Source organism: Rhineura floridana, chromosome 2 (assembly GCF_030035675.1).
Source record: "Rhineura floridana isolate rRhiFlo1 chromosome 2, rRhiFlo1.hap2, whole genome shotgun sequence".
NCBI classification, from domain to species: Eukaryota; Metazoa; Chordata; class Lepidosauria; order Squamata; family Rhineuridae; genus Rhineura; species Rhineura floridana.
Genome location: NC_084481.1, coordinates 57637512 through 57658565, shown reverse-complemented (window position 1 = coordinate 57658565; position 21054 = coordinate 57637512). Strand labels below are relative to the sequence as shown.

Below are 21054 nucleotides of genomic sequence, written 5' to 3'. Positions count from 1 at the left end.
GTGGTGGTGATGAAATGCCTTGTGCTACCATTTTACTACAATAAATTTGTTATTACTAGTTAATATACATTTGCCATTTATGAAGGAGTCAGAGTCAGAGTCGGTACATTTCTACCGACTCCGACTCCACCCAAAATTGCTCCCAACTCTGACTCTGACTCCACGACTCTGACTCCACAGCCCTGAATGAGACAAGAACAGTTGTATGAACAGTTGTGAAATAGCCAATATTTGTAAGGTTCATTGAGCCCATTGCTGAATGAATAGTAGATTTGGTGGTTGAAAAGGACAAAAGGTGTCCCAAGAATGCATATTTCAAACTTTTTAGTTTGGGGCCATACGTTTTTATTGCTGCTGTTAACTTTCTTAATGTAGTGCAATAAATAGTAACCATTAAATTACCCTGTTACAATCCAAAAAGTTGCCTAAGCCACCGAGTTGGTTTCTGTCCTAAATGATAACTGTTGCCTCTTAAAAGGCCTGTAGTCACTGGAGTTTCTCGTCTCTCTGACTGCTTTGCTTCTATTCATGTGATGTATTATCTACTCTTGCATTGCTGAAAACATCAGTACTGTCCTGAAAGGGATAACATCACAATGGAAGTTTATGGTCACATAATTCGTACGTAGCCAAAGGGAACAATAGTAAATAGGTATGTAGTGCGCTCTGGTTTCATGTTATTGATCTTGGATGATGTGTTTTCATCACCTTTAATCAGCTGTACTTACTTCATGCGTTTTTCATAAATCTACACTTGACAAATGCATGATTTCCAAAAGAAAACATTTCAATCACTAGAATATTGCTTGCAATCAAAATGGATTGTAATGTCCTGAGGAAGATGAAAATAGGGTTTTCTTTTGCTTGTTTGTAAACGGAAACTGTAATTGTAGTCATTTTTCTTTTAATGTGGCCTGTTTTTTAACAGGAAAAATAAATGAGGCTGCTATTTTAAGTAATATAAAATACAAGGGTATCTTTATGCCTCTACTTATAAATCAACATGGAAAAAACATTTTTAATTCCTAGACAATAGCATCATATTTTTAGGTGCTAGTGCTACACAGTATTGAAAAGACATTTTGGAAAGACATAGCTAGCAGTATCAGGGTGCTTAAATCCTTGGGATCTTAACAGCTCTGATTATATTGTCAGCTTCTATTTATTATAAAATTTAAGTGTTCCAGGCAGGAATGTATTGTATAGCTTGTTTTCTGTTCAATGATTGTCATCCTGGAATTTGGCATTGTTTTTCTGGTTTGTAAAGCTTTTTTGTTCTCTCAAATAGCTGTTTCATCATCTCTATTGTCCAGAAAAGTTCGTGAATATACTTTTTTAAAAAATTGTCATCTTAGTTTATTAAATAATTTATATAATAATTTATGTAATAGCCAGTACTTAAATATTATTTCTCTTTGACAAGCTCTTAAAAGCCCCAAAGGTCCTTGAACGAGTTGTGGCAGGCCAGCTCCGGTCACTCTTGGATGAGAATATCTGAATCCATTTCAGTCGGGTTTCAGGCCTGGTTTTGGCACGGAAACAGCCTTGGTTGCCCTGTATGATGACCTCTGTCGGAAGAGAGACAGGAGAGTGTGACTCTGTTGATTCTCCTTGATCTTCAGCGGCTTTTGATACCATCGACCATGGTATCCTTCTGGGAAGACTGGCTGAGTTGGGAGTGGGAGGGACTGCATGGCGGTGGTTCCGCTCCTACTTTGCGGGCCGGCTCCAGAAGGTGGTGCTTGGAGAACATTGCTTGGCACCCTGGACTCTCCAGTATGGGGTTCCACAGGGGTCAGTTCTGTCCCCCATGCTGTTCAACATCTACATGAAACCGTTGGGTGCGGTCATCCGGAGCTTTGGAGTGCGTAGCCATCAGTATGCTGATGACACGCAGCTCTATTTCTCCTTTTCATCTTCTTCAGGTGAGGCTGTCAATGTGCTGAACCAGTGCCTGGCTGCGACAATGGACTGGATGAGGGCTAATAAACAGAGGCTCAATCCAGGCAAGACTGAGATGCTGCTACTGGGTGGTTCTTCTGACCAGATGGCGGATGTCCAACCTGTCCTGGATGGGGCTGCACTCCCCCTGAAGGAGCAGGTTCGTAGCTTAGGAGTTCTCCTAGAACTATCCCTGTTACTTGAGGTTCAGGTAGCCTCGGTGGCACGGAGTGCCTTCTACCAACTTTGGTTGGTGGCCTAGCTACGCCCCTATGTGGACAGGGATAACCTAGCTTCAGTTGTCCATGCTCTGGTAACCTCCAAGCTAGATTACTGCAATGCACTCTACATGGGGCTGCCTTTGAAGATGGTTCAGAAACTGCAGCTTGTGCAAAAAGCAGCGGCCAGATTGGTAACAGGGACCAGACGAACATATAAAACCAATTCTGGCCCGCTTGCATTGGTTGTTTCTGAGCTCGATTCAAGGTGCTGGTTTTAACCTATAAAGCCTTACATGGCTTAGGACCACAATACCTGTTGTAACGCCTCTCCTGACATGAACCCACCCGTACACTACGCTCAACATCCAAGGTCCTCCTCCGGGTGCCTCCTCAGAGGGAAGCTGGGAGTCTGGCAACAAGGGATAGGGCCTTCTCAGTGGTGGTCCCCAAATTATGGAATCATCTCCCTGATGAGGTGCACCTGGAATCAACCCTGTTATCTTTTCAGCGCCAGGTCAAGACTTTCCTCTTCTCCCAGGCATTTTAGCATGTATTTTTAAATTGCTTTTTAAAACTGTGTTTTTAAATTTGTATATTTGTTTTTAATGTTTTTAATTGTTGTAAACCACCCAGAGAGCTTCGGTTATGGGACGGTATACAAATGCAATCAATCAATCAATCAATGTCTGTCATACTGTTGCATCATTGCAAGTAACTGTACCTAGAACAAGGCTATGAAAATAGAGGGTTAGGAGAGAGGCTCTGTTTTCAAAGGCTTCTGCAGAGCTTTTTTAAAAAAAAACCTAAAGTCTCTTCAGTCTGGGATCTAGCTGAGAAGAAGTAAATCCTGCCTTTCACTTACTTAGAGAGATGCTCACTCACAGTTTCCTTAAGTTCACCCACAGAGTCCAAAGTTAGTGTTCTATGCCTTGATCAGGATGTATCTTGCAGTATTTGGGTTTACTTTTGCCCTACTTCCGTTTTGTCACAATGGCTTTCCTAATTGCCATTACATCACCCAGAAGGATGCTTGAACTGGGAAGGGGGCTGTTTGTGCTGGCAGCTCATTGAAGTTTTCACAGAGATATGTTGGAAGCTAACCTTGTATTTAAGCCTGCCTTTTTATCTTAAGTCACCTCTTTGTTTTATATGGTTGAGGTGATCATGCTTCTGACTTCTTGCCTCAGTCTAGTATCTTGGATGTGTGCACCAGCTCCACAAGAAAGAGGCCTGGTCTGTTGATTTGAAGGGTTGTAGAGCCTCCATGTTTCTGCAAGGGGCGTCTCCTTTTTTATTTTGTCAGCTGCATATACCCTCCAGTGAGATGCTACTTCCTTACAATATTAAGTGGCGTATGACCTAGTTAAGTGAAAGTCTGCCTTCTCCCACAGGAGTCTGTCCTAATATGAAGACCATCAACAGAGGCCCTTTTCTAAGTCTTGCCCCATCCCTTCTGAAGTTAGGCAGATGGATACTGGAGAGGAGACCTTAGTGTGAGTTGCACCCAGTCTGTATGGGATACCTACCAAGGATGCTTGCTTGATGTGTCAACTGCTGTCTTCAGCAGAAGGCAAATATGTCTTTTATGGTCCAATCCTTCCATCATGTCACCCAACCATTATGATGTTGTTGATTATTGTTTTGTTGCTGGTTTACAATGTGATTGTTTTCTCTGTTGCTTTTGATCTTAATGTTTTGTTGCATTTGTATTTTTATTGTGTATGGACAATTTAATAATAATTTGTTTAGGTATTAATTCATTCTTGTAAATTTCTCTAGAATTGTTTTAATCTATGGAAACTTTATAAATAGATTTTGGACCTTCAAATAGAGAGCTTTCTGTTTGTAAAGCAGCCACCTCATTGGCTTGGATTAAAAGCTAAGCGCCTGATGTTGTTGTTAAGATTTTTACAGGAGCAGCTTACTTGGTTGGGCAGAGCTGCAGCGATAGCCTCCTGGCCGCAGAGTTTCTGTTGCTTACCAGCAAGGGCAGGGGTGAGGTGGGGCTGTACAGATGCATTGATGGGAATGTTGGATTGACTCCACCAGCAGTGACATTGCTACCAGGGGGCTATTTCTGTTGTTCCACCCCACTGGACAAGCCGCTCCTGAATTTTTAGTAGTATGGATACTAGGCATAGTTCAAAGTGACATTGGCCAAATTTTGAGGTTTAATAATACATCCATCAGTAAGTGGTGGGGATGACAACAGTGCTGAAATGTTGTGGTATGTATGCATATGCACATACATATATGCATGTGAGTGCAGACATGTAGCATAAATGAGAAATACCATCCAACAGGAAATAAACATCTCAGTTTATTCCCTTTTCTATTTCCCTATGCAGATGTTCAATGTCAGGGTTTTATTTGCTGCTTTAAAATATTGATAATTATCTTCAGTATTTTGAGGGCAATAAAATACCACAAGGAAGTTGATTCCATGAGTCCTATTATCCCTGTTAGCCATAGCATAGCTTCATTTATTACCAGCGGGAATCTTCCTTGCAGGTTTGGGGAGATTAATATTCCACTCTGATTCTGCTTTCAGAGCAGCAACATTGGGGCCTGGCTTCTGGACACTGATTAACTTGTATGTCATTATTTAGTGCCACAGAGTGAATTTCTGAATAAATCAACTTCCTTTTTTTGTCTTTGACAGATGCAAGACAAAAGTCTACCCTGATGAACTACCAAACACAAGTGTGGTCATAGTATTTCATAATGAAGCCTGGAGTACTTTGCTTCGTACTATTTACAGTGTTATCAATCGGTCTCCCCACTATCTACTTTCTGAGATCATCTTGGTAGATGATGCTAGTGAAAGAGGTATGAATGAACAAAAAATATATATAATTGCAGAGAAATATGAAAAGGTGATAGAAATGTAAATGGTCCCCCACTCTCCCTCTATATTGCCATAAATCTTTTTCTTGTTTGGCACAGGATTCTTTTAAACATGTCTAGGTAAGCAATGAAAGGTGACACCAGCTGTGCTGATTAAGTTGCTTCATTTAGCTAGCAGATATATTTCAGCACTACATAGACTTGACTCTATAGAGCAGATACTTCATCACTCAGCTACGAGGAGACTCCCTTCTCAAGATCTTAACAGTAGCAGTTGCTGGGTCATGCACTCCTCCTGCCCTGTCTGTTAACGTCGGTATGTGGAATAAAGTTGGTATGTGGAGTCTCCCCTAACAATGGGCTTTCAGCTCTGTTTGTGCCCAGTGTACAGCCCCCTCTGCAGCCAATCAAGATTAATGCATGTTCCATCCTCCTGAGAGCAAGTTGCTGCATGAGTCCGCCCATTCCCATGCATTTGTATTTGGGCTTGCTGTGGACACTTCTTTGTATTGCTGTTCCTGTCCTCTCTGTGACCTGGAGCCTCCAGCCCCTCCCAGTCTGTTCTAATGAAGAACAACCCCTCTTACATCTTGTTGCATCTATTCCTGCAAAGAACTAATAAGCTTCTATTACTATAACATATGCTTATGTACTATAAAAGCATATTATTAAGCAGTTTCATACCCTTATCTAGGCTTCAGATAGGGCATTAAAGGGACAATTGCTGGATTCTACATATTTCCAGGCCATACAAATTCATTTGATAATACACTCTCTAAGAAATTTATTTACTTTGAAGATTTTGCAGTAATGTTAATTGTGGGTTTTCTGGGGACAATGGCTAGAACAACAGTGGAGGAAAATGTGTGCTCAAGTCTATCAAATGCAGATTAGAGCCCATTTTGCCTGCTACTCTGTGGTGGTGATGGAAGGCACCACTATTGCATCTGGGTAATGCTGTCTAGTGGAGCTTTTCAGAACAGGTAGGAGTTGGTTGAATGCTGATCCCCAGGAGGAGATTCTTGATAACCCACTGTGAACAATTTACAAAACATTTTGCAGATAAAATAAACCATACTTGCTCTGACTAGAGCTCCAGATTGCAATTGATAATTGCTTGTCAAATTTATATGGATACTTTTCACCTTGTGCATCCAGACATGTAGACAGAATACTTGGAGGCCTGCCACATGTGTGCTCAGGCCTTGCCTGCCATGGCTTATTAAATTTACAAAGTGTTACTTATTCAGCAGGTAACAGGTTGTTAATGTCTCATTTAAAAGAGGGCTTACCCTATGGCTTTAAAATAAGCTATAACAGAATTATGAAGCATGTAGTAGCAGCCCAGCTGGAGGTATTTCTGGATGAGACCAGTTATCTGGATCTTTTTCAGTCTGGCTTCTGTCCTGGATATGTAACACAGGCTGGATGAGAGTGTATCTGTTTGATTCTTCTGGACCCCTCAACAGGTATCCTTCTAGGATGGGAATGGGTGATCCAATTTTATGTAGCTTTCAAACTGTATGCAGGCTTACTTCTGAGTACCTCTACTGATCTTTTAAAAGCCTAAACATGTGTAAATGGCCACTGCCTCCACAATGATGCTGCTCACTCAATCAGATAATCTGAGTCCCCGCTCTGTTCTGCATTTCTGAGGTACCTCATATGGCCATATAGGAAATAAATGTTCCTGAGTGTTGGAATTCACACTCCCAGAAAACCTGCTTACTCACATTGTTTTTGGCCTTTCAGCACATACTGAACACTGTTTCTTAAGAAGGCATTTGAAAATGTGGTAATTCAGTTTATGTTGTTCCTGTTGCTGTGTTATAGGATTATGTTGCTTTTTATTACATATAAAATATGATTTTTTATTGTTTGGCTTGAGTGTCTTAGTGACAGAAAGGTGGAGTAGAAATGTTTAAATAGATACATATCATTCAACACCTTTTGCTTTGGCCAAAGTATTCTTTTATTAATTTTTTCTTCTTTTCTGTCATAATGCCATGCTCTCCCAAAGGAAGTGCTTTCAGCAGCCAGCTATGCTGGTTGCATTTCTCCTTATATAGCTAAAGGGGCATTATTATTTTGCTTAGAAAAGTCAGTTGTTTCAAGTTTCCAAAAAAACAGGATGACCACTGCCTAAGATGGGATAAAAAATAAAAATTATCAGTACAAGCAATTGGACAAGAGGCATAATTGCCTGTAACCCCCCCAAGAGTAGTTCTCTTTTGTCCCACTATGAACAATATGAAGAGCATTTAGTTCTATTTCTTTACCAGGAGTGCTCTTTCTCATGCATTTGCTCTCCTGTGCTCCTTTTGGGAGGAAGGGTGGGATATAAATAAATAAATAATTCATTGGACGAATTTTGCAGTCCCTTATGGACTTATGTGGCTCAAAGTACTCTCCATCATACAAGAAGGACACAAGAAATGTGGGGGTGGGATACTCCTATTAACTTCCACTAGAAAGCTGTAGGAGATAATGCCCTATGTCTGTTCCTTTTGGTGTTGTTTTTCAGGCTGGTATCCCACAGCTTTGTTCTTAAGGATCTGTGAAACAAATATATGCTGTATTCACCTCAGCAGTCTTGGCTTCCTGTTCTTTCTGTTCTATCATTGTTTTCCTTCTTTATTCTGTAAATTGTCATGATGTCTCTCACTGCCTTTTTGTCTCCTTGTTCTGAATCTTTTGACCTTTGCATATATGCATTTGTTAGAGGGTTGTAAGGAAGTTATCCTTTCAGCAAGCAGTGTGCCATCTTAACAACACAATTCTGTATTCCTTTTGGCATCCGAATTTAGTTTGAACAAACACTGTTGTGTTTTCTCTCCTAATTGCATTTGGCAGATTTTCTGAAGGTCCCATTAGAGATTTATGTCAAAAACTTGCAAGTGCCAGTAAAAATTATTAGGATGGAACAGCGGTCAGGACTGATCCGAGCTCGGCTTAGAGGAGCAGCAGCTTCCAAGGGCCAAGTCATAACTTTCCTGGATGCACACTGTGAATGCACGTTAGGCTGGCTGGAGCCCCTGCTAGCAAGAATAAAGGAAGACAGGTGAGAATTAAGAACTGATGCTGTCCAGCATTTGTATTATGACAGCATTCACCAGGAGACCTTTAATTAGTGATCTGTTTATTATTAACTGATAGTGTTTAAAGCTTAGCTGTGGGAAATGTCTTTGGAGCTGATACTGAAATTATTATAAGTCTCAGCCTAAGGTCTTTCTGTCTATTCTAGAACAATAGTATGCACACAGGATGGTATTCCGCTAAGTGTTACTCAGAGTAGACCCACTGAAATTAATGAACCTAAGTTAGTCATGTCCACTAATTTCAATGGATCTACCCTAAGTAGGGCTAGCACTAAATACCACCCACACATTTTTAGTTTGGTTTCATTGTTTAGCTAATTGGTCTAAAAATAAATGTCCTCCTGATTAATGTGATTTCTTCTAATTGTTAATTATTTATTGGTTTAGAACATTTATATCCCACGTTTCTGTTGCAGTCACAATATTCAAGGCAGTTATATAAACACACTCACAATGTGTTTCATACAAATACTTCCAGAAAATGCAGATGGCAGTCTTCCTATCTTTCATATTGGAGGGAAATGCCTTCAACATGTATTCATAGTCCTTACAAATAAGAAATGCTTAACTATTTATTAATTTATTATTTGATTTATAGTAGGGTCCCACTCATACGGCGGGTTACGTTCCAGACCCCCGCCGAAAAGCGAAACCCACTGGAAAGTGGGACATAGAGGGTGATCAGCTGTACAGTACAGCTGATTGCACACTCCAGCTGACAGCGCTTGGCCCCTGAAGCTCCCCGTGCTCCAGCTGATTTCTCGCTCCAGCTGATCAGCTATAGTGCAGGGAGCTCCAGCCGCCGCACTCCATCTGACAACGCTTGGCCCCTGAAGCTCCCCGCGCTCCAGCTAATCACACGCTCCAGCCGCTATGCTCCAGCTGACAGCGCTTGGCTCAGCTGTAGCGTGCAATCAGCTGTAGTACCGGCAGCTTCAGGGGCCAAGAGCTGTCAGCTGGAGCACGGCGGCTGGAGCTCCCCATGCCACAGCTGATCGCTCCGCTGGCACCGTATTAGCGGAATGCCGAAAAGCAGGGTGCCAAAAAGCGGGGCCCTACTGTATATCCCACCCTTCCCCCCCGCAGGAGCCCAGGGTGGCAAACAAAAGCACTAAAAACACTTTAAAACATCATAAAAACAGATTTTAAAATACATTAAAACAAAACAACTTTAAAAACATTTTTTAAAAAGCTTTGAAGACATCTTAAAAAAACAAATTGTTTTTTAAAAAAGGTTTAAAAACATATTAAAAAGCATTTCCAACACAGAAGCAGACTGTAATAAGGTCTCAACTTAAAAGGCTTGTTGAAAGAGGAAGGTCTTCAATAGGCGCAGAGATACTACTATTGTATCCATATGCAAATACATGCAGTTTATTTGATTAAAACGTATGTGATCAACCAGCTATGCTTTCATGATACTGCTAATTTTTTAGCAGATTCACAATGCTTCCTAAGTTATATTGATGATGGTGAGATTTGCTGGCCTGAACCTAGTGGCATACATTCCAAACAATATTAACTTTTCAGGGTACATATTGGGAGCCCAGTGGAAAGGAAGATGCCTCCATAATCTTTGGATCCAGCTAGACATGGGGGAGAAATTTGATTCAGTTTACATTTAAAGCTGAATATATCAAATTCACACTTTCTGAAACAATATAAGAACAAAAACATAGACATCCTTCAAAATTTGCAGTTATCCAAATTTTACAATGCAGGTTTACAATGGTTACAAAATGCATATATTAGGGGAACATATGCATAAAAATGAATATATTAGTGAAAATAACATACAAACATGCATTATATGAGGAGAAATTGATTGCAAAAGTGAACATTAGTCAAAATGGCATGCAAAAATGTGCTTATTAGAAGAAATTTGCACTAAAATGCTGAAGAATATTCACAAGGTTTTTTTTTTAAAAAAAGTTGCAAGCTGCTGCAGAAATGTGGAGAACTGAAGACTGAAAAATGAGAAACCAAGAGAACCAAAATTGACAGATCCTTCCATCCCTGGATCAACCCATAAAGAATGAACGAAATTTTTTACTGTTCTTTTTCTGGGTTCCTACCATGAATTACATTGTCAAACTAATCTGTTGTCTTTGTTTTCATTTTTACCATTTGTATTGTACACAATTTCTGTGATTTTTGTTCTCATTAGGTTAGTTAGAGATAACAGAAATGTATGTTTCGGATTGCTTTCTAGCTAATAGACTTTCCCACATAATTTTTCTCCTAATTTCTGTCTAGACCAATACTACTGAAATTTAGTTATATAGACATTTATTGACCACCCATTAACAATGCCCTCTGGGTTGTTCACAGAAAATTCAAACAGTAACAAAGTTTAAACACTAAAAGCAATATAATATCCACAGCAAAAAACACCACCACCAGCATAAAATCATTCTCTAATTGAGTTTAAACTCAAGACAAATGAGTAAGAGCTTCTTATGAAACTGACAAGTGAAAAGATATAAGTTGTGCAATTTGCTCCATAATATGCTGGTTCATCAGTAATTTGTCAGCAGATCATATTATTTTAAAGGAGGGGTGGTGGTGAGACGCACAAGAAAGTTATGCATGTAGGAAATCACTGAACTCAAAGGAACCTAGTTGTGCTGTGAATAGTACCTATGGCATACGCACTTTAAAATAGTAGGCTTGATCAATAGAGGCCTTCTGCCTCTAGAAGCAGGTTTCTGTGTGTGTATCCCTAGCTGGATGACAAATCCTGTTCAAATGGGTGCTGTATGCTATGGTCATCTCCCTATTTCAGCTTCCAGGGCTGTGTAGATAGGTGGGGGAGGCATCAACTGGATATAGCCATCCAGCTTTGCTCCATTCTACCAAGCAGGTGATTACTGGTTATACATGAGGGCTCTATGAATGTAACCCTAGCAAATGTGCACATATATGTGTATTTATTAAATGTATATCCCACCTTTCCTGCCAAAGGAGCCTAGGGTGGCATGTGGAGTCAGCAAAATTTCCTTGCATGGAAAATTATGTTTTCATATTTCTTTTTTGTTTTATAGAAAGATTGTTGTTTGCCCAATTATTGATGTGATCAGTGACGACACTTTTGAGTATATGGCTGGCTCAGACATGACTTACGGAGGTTTTAACTGGAAACTTAATTTTCGTTGGTATCCTGTTCCCCAGAGAGAGATGGATAGAAGAAAAGGAGATAGAACATTGCCTGTGAGGTAAGAGGTAGGGACGAAGAGTGATTTTTAATGATCATAGACTACTTGTTATGTATATGCAAGATGTATTGGTGTGTATCTATAATTTTGATTAGATATATGTAAACAGGATTATGTATCACATAGATCAAAAGAATACAAAATGAACTTCAATGTGGTAGGTGATGAAATACAGAGCCAAGAAGATGGTTTAAACTGTCTTGTAGCCTTGAAATTTAAAACCACTTTCATTGAACAGTTTTGGAAAAGAGCCATAGCTCAGTGGTAGAGCATCTGCTTTGTATGCAGGAGTTCCCAGGTGCAATCCCAGTGACAACTGTGAAAGAAATTGTGGAGAGCCATAGCCAGTCAGCGTTGCTAACACCGATTAGGTGCATTTACGGCCAGTAAGGCAGTGCACAGTTGCTGTCCCAGCTTTTGAACACGTTGGGTCGCTGCCACTGCCCAAAAGCAGGAGGAGCAAGGTATGGGGAACCCACAAGTGGCAGTTGAGCCACTCCTACTGATGTGCACTATAGCATGCCAACATCCCCACAACTTACCCCTCCCCCTCTTGATCAGTGGCAGCAACCTGACATGTTCAGAAGCCAATGGTACAACAGTGTCCCACCCCCACTGGCTGCTTCTGGGTAGATGTATCAATGGCCTGACTTAGTTTAAGGCAGTTCTTATATCTGAGGATACTTGTTTGTTTGTTTTGCTAGTTTAAAGATAGGAACATTAGGAAGAAAATGTTTATTTTAAGCAGTCATCTGAAGAGTTTAGATTTAGAGGTAACAAATGTCCCCTGAGAACTTTAACTCTAGTTATTTGCCTGACTCAGCAAGAGATAGTCCACTTGTAGAAAAGGATTTCAGATTGTCCGTCTACATCATTCATTGCCTAAGAGGCTGATGCAACAGCAGGGGTGGGGGGTATGGTGCAACAGAACAGAGAAAATCATATATCCCTCCTACATTTCATAGATCTTTTCCTGGATCATCGCTAAACACTATCCTTACACATTAGTGAATTTTTTCTCCACCTGTTATAAGTTGTATTTATTTGCTCTGCAATATAATTCTGTGAAGCAGGGTAAGTCAGTAAAATGTCTGTTACAAGTTCACTTTAAAATAAAACAAAACTTTAAGAATGTTTAATAGACTGCTTAATTTACAATGGGTCTAGTGTAAAAATAGTATAGTATGCTGCAAATAAAACACATTCAAACAATATTTACCATCTGGATAGGTGATTACAGTTTATGCTTATAGTGTAATGGATGGGGCACCTGTGGCCTTCCTTAAGTTGCTGGACTACAACTGGACTATCCTTGCCCATTTGGCTTGCTGCTGAGGGGAATTGGAGTCAAGCCACAGGGTCCTCATCCCTGATGTAAAGGAAGCAATATACTGGGTTCTTTTGTTGTTGTTCCTGAGAGGTTGTGTGTATGTTGTTTATTTGTTTTAAGAATCTATGCCCTGTCATTTAAAAGAAATGTTCCCAGGACAGCTTATAATAAAGATGCAAACGTATACAATAAAACAACAATAATTAAAATTTTAAAATAGCAGATATCTGAGCAGCATCAAAACCAACGCTGGAAATAGTTAAAATACCAGGGGAAATAAAAAAGTTCTTCACCAGGTATTGAAATCACATTAAAGTACCGTATATTCCGGCATGTAAGATGACTTTTTAACCCAGGAAAATCTTCTCAAAAGTTGGGGGTCGTCTTATACGCCCAGTCGTCTTATACGCCGGAATATATGGTATTTCTCCTGCTTGCAGCCTGGCCCGGCGTCCCCTCCCCTGAGGGGAATCCCCATTGCTCCTCCGTCCCGCCATCTCTGCCTCCTACACCGCAGCGAAGGCGGCGCCCTGCGCGGCCTCCTCCGCCTCCTCCTCCGTCGCAAAATGGCGGCCGGGGTGGGGAGCAGCAGCAGCAGCAGCCTCCCTGCGTCCTTCTCCTCCGTGGCGGCCTCGCCTGCGCCGCCTCCCGCCGCTGCTGCTGCTCCTCCACCCGCGGCTGCTCAGGCGAGCGACGGGGCCGCGGTGGCGGTGGCTGCTCCTCCTCGGGCGGCCAACGGCGGGCTGCTTTTGCTGCTCTCGCCGCCGCAGGCCGCGCCAGCGCCTCCGCTGACGCACAACCACCGGGCAGCGGCAGCAGCAGCGGGAGGCGGCGGAGGCGGGAACCCGCTGCCGACAGCTGCCCCTGCGGCCTCCTCCTCGGCGCCCTCCGCCGCCGCCTCCAGCCCGCTGGTGCCGCGGGAGCCGGCCTACAACTGGCAGGCGACGAAGCCGACGGTGCAGGAGCGCTTCGCCTTTCTCTTCAACAACGAGGTGCTCAGCGACGTCCACTTCTTGGTGGGCAAAGGCCGCGCCGGGGCGCAGCGCATCCCCGCCCACAGGTTGGTGCGGGCTATGGGGCGAGGGGGTGCTGGCCACGCAGGGAAGAAAGGGGAGAGGGACGCTGGCTTTTTAAACGGGGATCAGGGTCAAAAGTTGGGGGGTCGTCTTATACGCCCAGTCGTCTTATACGCCGGAATATACGGTAGGTGCCAGGTGCCTTAGATGAGTATTCTATAATTGGGGCAATGCAACATAGAAGGCTCTTTCCTTAGTAATCACCTGCCATATCCATGATGATGGAGGCACCTGAAGGAAGGTTTTTTTTAGGTGATGATCTCAGCACATTGATAGGCTCAAAGGTGATCCATCAGATGTCCCAATTCCAAGCTGAGAAGGGCTTCAAAGGTCAGTACAGCATTTTGAATTGAGCTTGAAAATGGACCTGTTGTCAGTGCAGATGTTTCAGCATTGGCAAGATGTGTTCTGTGTGCCCAGTTCCTGTTAGCACACTCAGCCCCAAGTTAGCACACTCACAGCTGAACTTTGCCGTTTTCTTCAAACAAGACCCATATACTAACTCCAGTGGTGGTTTATAGGGCATACATAATTGAGGCTAGTTTCAATATATACATGTATACTAATGATGCTTCTGCCCCACCTGCAACATCTTTTTCCTGTATTTCAAAGCAACCATGGTACTACTAATTTGATCGGGGAGGACATGCTGGATGAGGAGAGATCACCTCTTCTCCTGCAACATAGCTACGCTCCTTTCCCCAACTAAAATCATTCCAAAAGGTGCTATATTAGTTCTGCAGAGAATTGAGTTGGTAGTAGAGAAAACGACATCAAGAAAAAAAGTTGGGAGATCTGCAAACTCCCACATCACAAGTAGTTTCATCCTCAGATGTGAATTTCTGGATATTAGGAGGAAGCCTAACCCTATTGAATTCCAGTGCATGTGTCTGCCTACTAACAGAACTTTTAAAAAGCATACCTCAAATTGCCCTTTACCAGGCAAAATAGGTGCAGTGCTTTACTTGGGACAGGTTCCAAAAAATGGGGACTGTCCCTATTAAACAGGGACAGTTGGTGTATATATAATCTGCATGCAGCAACCCCAGTACTGATTTCACATTGATAAGAGCCTTTTCCAAGAAATCAACAAGGACAAGTTACAGTTAAGGCTAAACTATATGGTACTAGCCATGTATAATAATAATAAATAATAAAATTTTATTTTTAGGCCGCCTATCTGGCCGAATGAACGGCCACTCTAGGCGGCGTACATAGATTAAAATAAATACAACATATAAATACAATTATAACATCAGTCTTCAGATAATCAGCCCGCCCACTTCTGTACGTTAAAAAACTAAAATTACCTAGGAATCCTGTATGCCCGCTGAAACAGCCACGTTTTTAATCCTTGGCGAAAACCTACCAGGGAGGGGGCATGGCGAAGGTCATATGGGAGAGAGTTCCAGAGGGTGGGAGCCACAATCGAGAATGCCCTCTCTCTGGTCCGCACCAGCCTAGCTGTTTTCACTGGTGGGACCGAGAGAAGGTCTTGTGAGGCCGATCACGTCAGGCGGCATATTTGGTGATGCAGGAGGCGTTCCTTTAGATAAACTGGACCAAAACCATATAGGGCTTTAAAGGTTAACACCAACACCTTGAATTGGGCTCGGCAGACAACTGGTAGCCAGTGTAGATCTTCTAGCACTGGAGAGATATGATCCTGGCGGCGGCCGTTCTTGATTAACCGTGCTGCTGCATTCTGTACCAGTTGTAATTTCCGGACCGTCTTCAAGGGTAGCCCAGCGTAGAGCGCATTACAGTAGTCTAAGCGAGAGGAGACCAGGGCATGCACCACCCACGGGAGCAGATGGACCGGAAGGTAGGGTTGCAGCCTCTGTATCAGGTGTAATTGATACCAAGCTGCCTGGCTCACTGCCACAACCTGAGCCTCCATGGACAGCTGGGAGTCAAGAATGACCCCGAGGCTGCGAACCTGGTCCTTTAGGGGCAATCTTTAGGGGGGGTATGTCTACCCTTAAGTGCAGGGGGGCACAGGATTGGTTGGTTTTTTTAATAGCTGGGGAGGGGGAACTTAGGTGGGAGAAGCGGTCCTTTGCACCTGTGGTAGACTTGACAGATCGGGGGGGCATGCCTGCAATTTGCATTGCCAAAAAAGTTCCAGTTCATTTTAGTGGAGCCTTTTTTGCAAAGCAAATTACAGACATGGGGGGAGGGGGGCTGATCCAGGTCAAGGCCACAGCAGGGGCAAAGGGTTAAATCCGGTTTTCCTCCCTGTAGTGAAAGCGGGGAACCCTTCCCCGTCTACTCTCACTGTCCCAGGAGAGAATTCCCAGCCTTGGGCAATTGATCCCAGCAAATCCTGGTTCACCAAGGTTGTGCACGCTCAGACCAACCCTGCAAGGTAGTATCTGCCACCACCCTTCAACTGGTTAGCTACTCTGGGGCAAAGGGAACCCCAGAGCCCACTTAAACACCAGAGCTCCTCAGGACAAGAATCTAGCTTTACTTCTTGTCCCTTCTGAAGTCTCAGGTAAAACATTTCTCTGTTACATGGTAGTTGTGGTCAAATGGCAAGGACTGAATTTAGGAACTGACCCCTTTCTCTGGAATGAACACACGTTGGTTAAAGTATTTATTTATTTATTTATTTGATTCAATTTCTATACCGCCCATAGCAAGCTCTCTGGGCGGTGCACATCAAGTAAGAACACAGAAAATACAATTTAAAAAACAACCTGGTCATCAGATTACAATTTAACTGTCTGTTAGAACATTAACTACAAAATACTAAAATATTAAAAATGTTAAAAAGTTAAAATGCCTGGGCAAAGAGGAAGGTTTTCACCTGGCGCCGAAAGGATAGTAGTGTAGGCGCCAGGCGAACCTCGTCAGGAAGGGTGTTCCAAAGTTCGGGGGCCACCACCGAAAAGGCCCTCTTTCTTGTAATTGCCTTCCGGGCATCTCTATGAGTAGGCACCTGGAGGAGGGCCTTTGCTGTTGAGCGCAGTGTACGGGTAGGTTCATATCAGGAGAGATGTTTCATCAGGTATTGCGGGCCCGTGCCGTGTAAGGCTTTATAGGTTAAAACCAGCACTTTGAATCGGGCCCGGAAACATATAGGCAGCCAGTGCAGGTGGGCCAGTAATTAAAGTTTATTCAAAAAGAAAATAAGAAAAGCATAAAAAGGTTACAAAAACAAAGAGGTGCACTAAAGTAAGTTTTAGCAGCAAATTGAATCCTGTTACCATACGCCCCGAATGGGTAAGGTTTGGTAAAAAATACAGTAAGTAAGTTTCTTGGCACAAATTAAAATAACAAAGCTTTCTGGCCTAAGCTATACTCACAGACCATAGGATCTCTAGCTGGATAGCCTTCTCCCCTCAGGGGTTTGCGAGTCAGGATGGAAATGGAGCCACAACAGAACATCACCAAGAGGCAAGGTGGTACTCCGAAGTAAGACACTTGATCCAGAGTTCTGAGCCTCTTCTTATGGATGAAATCTCCCTCCCAGCCAGAGACAATTAACCAATTAGCCTTTTCATCAAAGGGATGAAAAAACTATGTTCCCACAGCACCTGGCGCCTCCTCTTGGCTTCCCATAACAAAGCAAGGAGTTTTACGGCCTTGACGGAACCAGGCCCCTTCTGCTGACAAGAAGGTGCAAACTAACTGTAAGCTGATATAGCTGTGTTGTAAAATCCCCAAGTCACAGTGATGAAAGAAAATCAAATGTTTAACTGCTTACTAGCAAGTTAACAAAAAAGATGTACTCGGGTCCTGCTTGTGGGCTTCCCCCAGGCACCTGGTTGGCCACTGTGAGAACAGGATGCTGGACTAGATGGGCCACTGGCCTGATCCAGCAGGCTCTTCTTATGTTCTTATGTCTAGGGGAAAAATTCCCCACAAAGCTTTGGGGTTTAGCCATTTTAAATGCAGGCCAGGGCAAAGCTGGCAAGACACTCCCCATGCTGGGATTTGTATATTTGTAAACAACAACATCTGCACTGGTGACATGATTAATGTTGGGTATAGTTTGTCCCTTCAGTACTGTACTCCTAAAGCTATCCTCTAACTACGCTGGAGAAAGGGAAAAAGAAAGCAGTGCATTATCTTCTTCCGGATTTTGGGAGGAGAGGAGAGTGCTTACTGAGCAGTGTTGTGCTAAACTAAACCAAGCCTGGATGGGAGCTTTTATCTTTATTTGGCAGTCTTATATAATCCCCAAGGTAATCAACTTCCAATTTTAAGGGATTTAATACATTCAATATATGCCTGCCTCCATCAGCTACAAGTCCCCTGGCTTTCATTTAAAAAACAGTCTTTCAGTCCTCAACATTACAGAGAATTGTTTTTAAATGTAACTTTTCTAAGGTCAGAAACTGAACAACAAAATGAGCTGCTTAAAATGTTAATATTTTCATCAAAATAATGAGTTTGTGGACTTGACTAATGATTTTGATTATTTCTGGCTGTCATCTGTATGTTCTTGAAAATGGAAATGGACTGCCTTCAAGTCGATCCCGACTTATGGCTGCCCTATGAATAGGGTTTTCATGGTAAGCGGTATTCAGAAGGGGTTTACCACTGCCTTCCTCTGAGGCTAGTCCTCCCCAGCTGGCTAGGCCTGCTCAGCTTGCCACAGCTGCACAAGCCAGCCCCTTCCTTATCCGCAACTGCCAGTTGGGCGGCAACTGGGCTCCTTGGAACTGTACAGCTTGCCCACGGATGCACAGGTGGCAGGGCATGTAACCCTGAGCCACTCACTATGGGGGTGATCTTTATCTGGCCCTTGACACCCAGGAGACACGAGTGGCGATTTGAACTCACAGACTCTGGACTCCCAGCCAGGCTCTCCTCCCCACTGTGCTATACCAGCACATATTCTTACTTCCTTTTTAATGCTGAATTTTTTAAGTGAGCTTTTGACAAGCATCGGAAATAATTAGTCATAGACTGGATAATTTCAATATGCATTGGATAAACCTTTTTAATTTGTAAGAAATGAACAAGATACATTTTTTTTGCTGTGGGTCCCATCCCCCCCCAGTTCAAATACTTTTATCATGACTTTCATTTGCAAGGATCCCACAACAGTTTTTGTGGCCAGGTCCCATAGTTTCCCTCAGTATATGCGTGCGCACACAAACACATAGGGTTGGTGATGGGAAAGGGTTTATTTGACCAAAAGTGAGATCTGGAATGGAGCACCCAAATGTTCATGTTGCGGAAATAGAATGGTAGGAGTAGGATAGGACAGATAATGAATTATTTGCACAGCTAAGCTTGCTGCAGGGATACCTGCACTGCGTCTGTCAGTCAGTCTCAATTATCTTCATAATACAGTATCCTGGAGCCTAGGAGAGGATTGTGTTTTTAGTTGTATCTAGAGAATGGCTGGGGCTGCAGGCAGGCAGAGAGGCTGTCCCTCTGCACCATGGCTTTAGGATGCCTCCTGCAACCCAGATGGAAAAGCTGGATATTGGACTGCTGATGCCTTGAACCCCCTCCATCTTAAGCTCAGGTTGGAATGTGTGTAAATAAATAAACCATATTTCATAAAGACACTGTAGTCTCTGCTGACCTTCTTCCCAAAGGAAACCAAACCCTGGATGAGCGCAGGGACCCCGGAAATCTCACTGCTCAGAGATTGGGGAGGCACGCAACAATATGTTCAATTTTGAACAGTGTAATTTTAGCTTTGTACGGCCACTTGTGGAGACAATGGGTGATACCCAACTAAGTAATCACAGAGTAGACTAAAGTCCATTGATTTCATTCAGTCTATTCAGAGCATAACTAATGTTGGATATCACCCAATGGGATTCACTTTCATTTGAAATAAAAATCAAGGTAAGTAGCCATTGTGTGCCTTAGGAATAACAATCAGCTCTTTCATTTCTCATCTGGTGTTGTGAGATTATTAAGGAGTTGAAGCAACAGAAGCATCAGCCTTTGCTAGATTTGCTAGAATTTGTGGCAAATTCAGTGACTGTATTGTAAAAGCCTGCAGGGAATTGCCATCTAAAATAGTTGTAAAAGAGATCTCCGAGTATCATCTGTTCCTTTAACAGGAACTTGGCAGATAGCTCTTTTGTCATATCTGCTTTGAACAGAAGCTATGGGAAGTCATTTTGTAAAAACAAATATTAGTACTTAATGTTGCAGACAAATATTCTGAATTCAGTTAAAGACAATTAAATAATGCTATTTGAAATTAAAGACTATATAGTTTGTTATTTAATTTCAGTCTTCCCATATTTTATGCAAGTACTCTTGGATGGAACAGATTATCTTGACCCATTCCCAGTCTAGGTTCAGGCCTGGTTATGGAACTGACTCAGCCTTGGTCGCCCTGATGGATGACCTTTATCAGGAGAAGGACAGGAGGAGTGCGATCCTGTTATTCTTACTTGATCTCTCAGCGGCTTTTGATACCATTGACCATGGTATCCTTCTGGGCCGACTTGGTGAGCTGGGTATTGGAGGCACTGTTTTACAGTGGTTCCGAACCTATCTCCAGGGTCACTCTCAGAGAATAGCACTGGGTGACTGTCTTTCAGCCCCCTGGCAGCTGTGCTGTGGGGTGCCGCAGGGTACCATCTTGTCCCCCATGCTGTTTAACATCTATATGAAGCCCTTGGGAGCAGTCATCAGAAGCTTTGGGGTGAGGTGTCAGCAGTATGCTGACGACACACAGCTCTATTTCTCTGTAATATCTGAATTGGGAGAGGCCGTGCAAGCCCTTGACCACTGCCTGGACTTGGTGGTGGGCTGGATGAGGGCCAATAAACTGAGTCTGAATCCTAGCAAGATAGAGGCACTGTGGGTTAGTGGTTCCCGAGTTCGGATAATTGGTCAGTTGCCTGCTTTGGATGGGGTCATACTCCCTCTGAAAGAGCAGGTCTGCAGTCTGGGGGTGCTCCTGGATCCATCTTTGTTGCTAGAGGCCCAGGTGACCTCAGTGGTTAGGAGTGCCTTTCACCAGCTTCGGCTGGTAAGACAGCTGCGGCCGTTTCTGGACTGGGATAGCCTGACCACTGTTGTCCACACACTGGTAACCTCCAGGCTGGATTACTGTAATGTGCTCTATGTGGGGCTCCCCTTGAGGTTGGTCCAGAAGCTGCAGCTGGTGCAAAATGTGGCAGTGAGACTGCTCACTGGGGCAGGGTATCGCCAACATGTCACCCCGCTACTGAAAGAATTGCACTGGCTGCCCATTTGCTACCAGGCCAAGTTCAAGGTTCTAATTTTGGTGTACAAAGCCCTATACAGCTTGGGACTAGGATACCTGAAAGACTGTCTTACCACTTATATACCCACCCAATCACTGTGCTCTGCAGGTGAGGGCCTCCAGCAGAT

General features: G+C 43.0%; 1 protein-coding gene across 8 annotated transcripts in view; it reads left to right on the top strand.

Annotated features, from left to right (window-relative positions):
- GALNT13 (polypeptide N-acetylgalactosaminyltransferase 13) overlaps positions 1-21054 on the top strand; it is a 419256-nt gene that overhangs the window by 216273 nt on the left and 181929 nt on the right. For all 8 annotated transcript variants that reach the window (XM_061608760.1, XM_061608762.1, XM_061608761.1 and 5 more), the window contains 3 exons: positions 4825-4991; positions 7863-8070; positions 11152-11322. In XM_061608760.1, coding sequence (XP_061464744.1) covers positions 4825-4991; positions 7863-8070; positions 11152-11322 — 546 coding nt within the window. The remainder of the gene's footprint in view (positions 1-4824; positions 4992-7862; positions 8071-11151; positions 11323-21054) is intronic.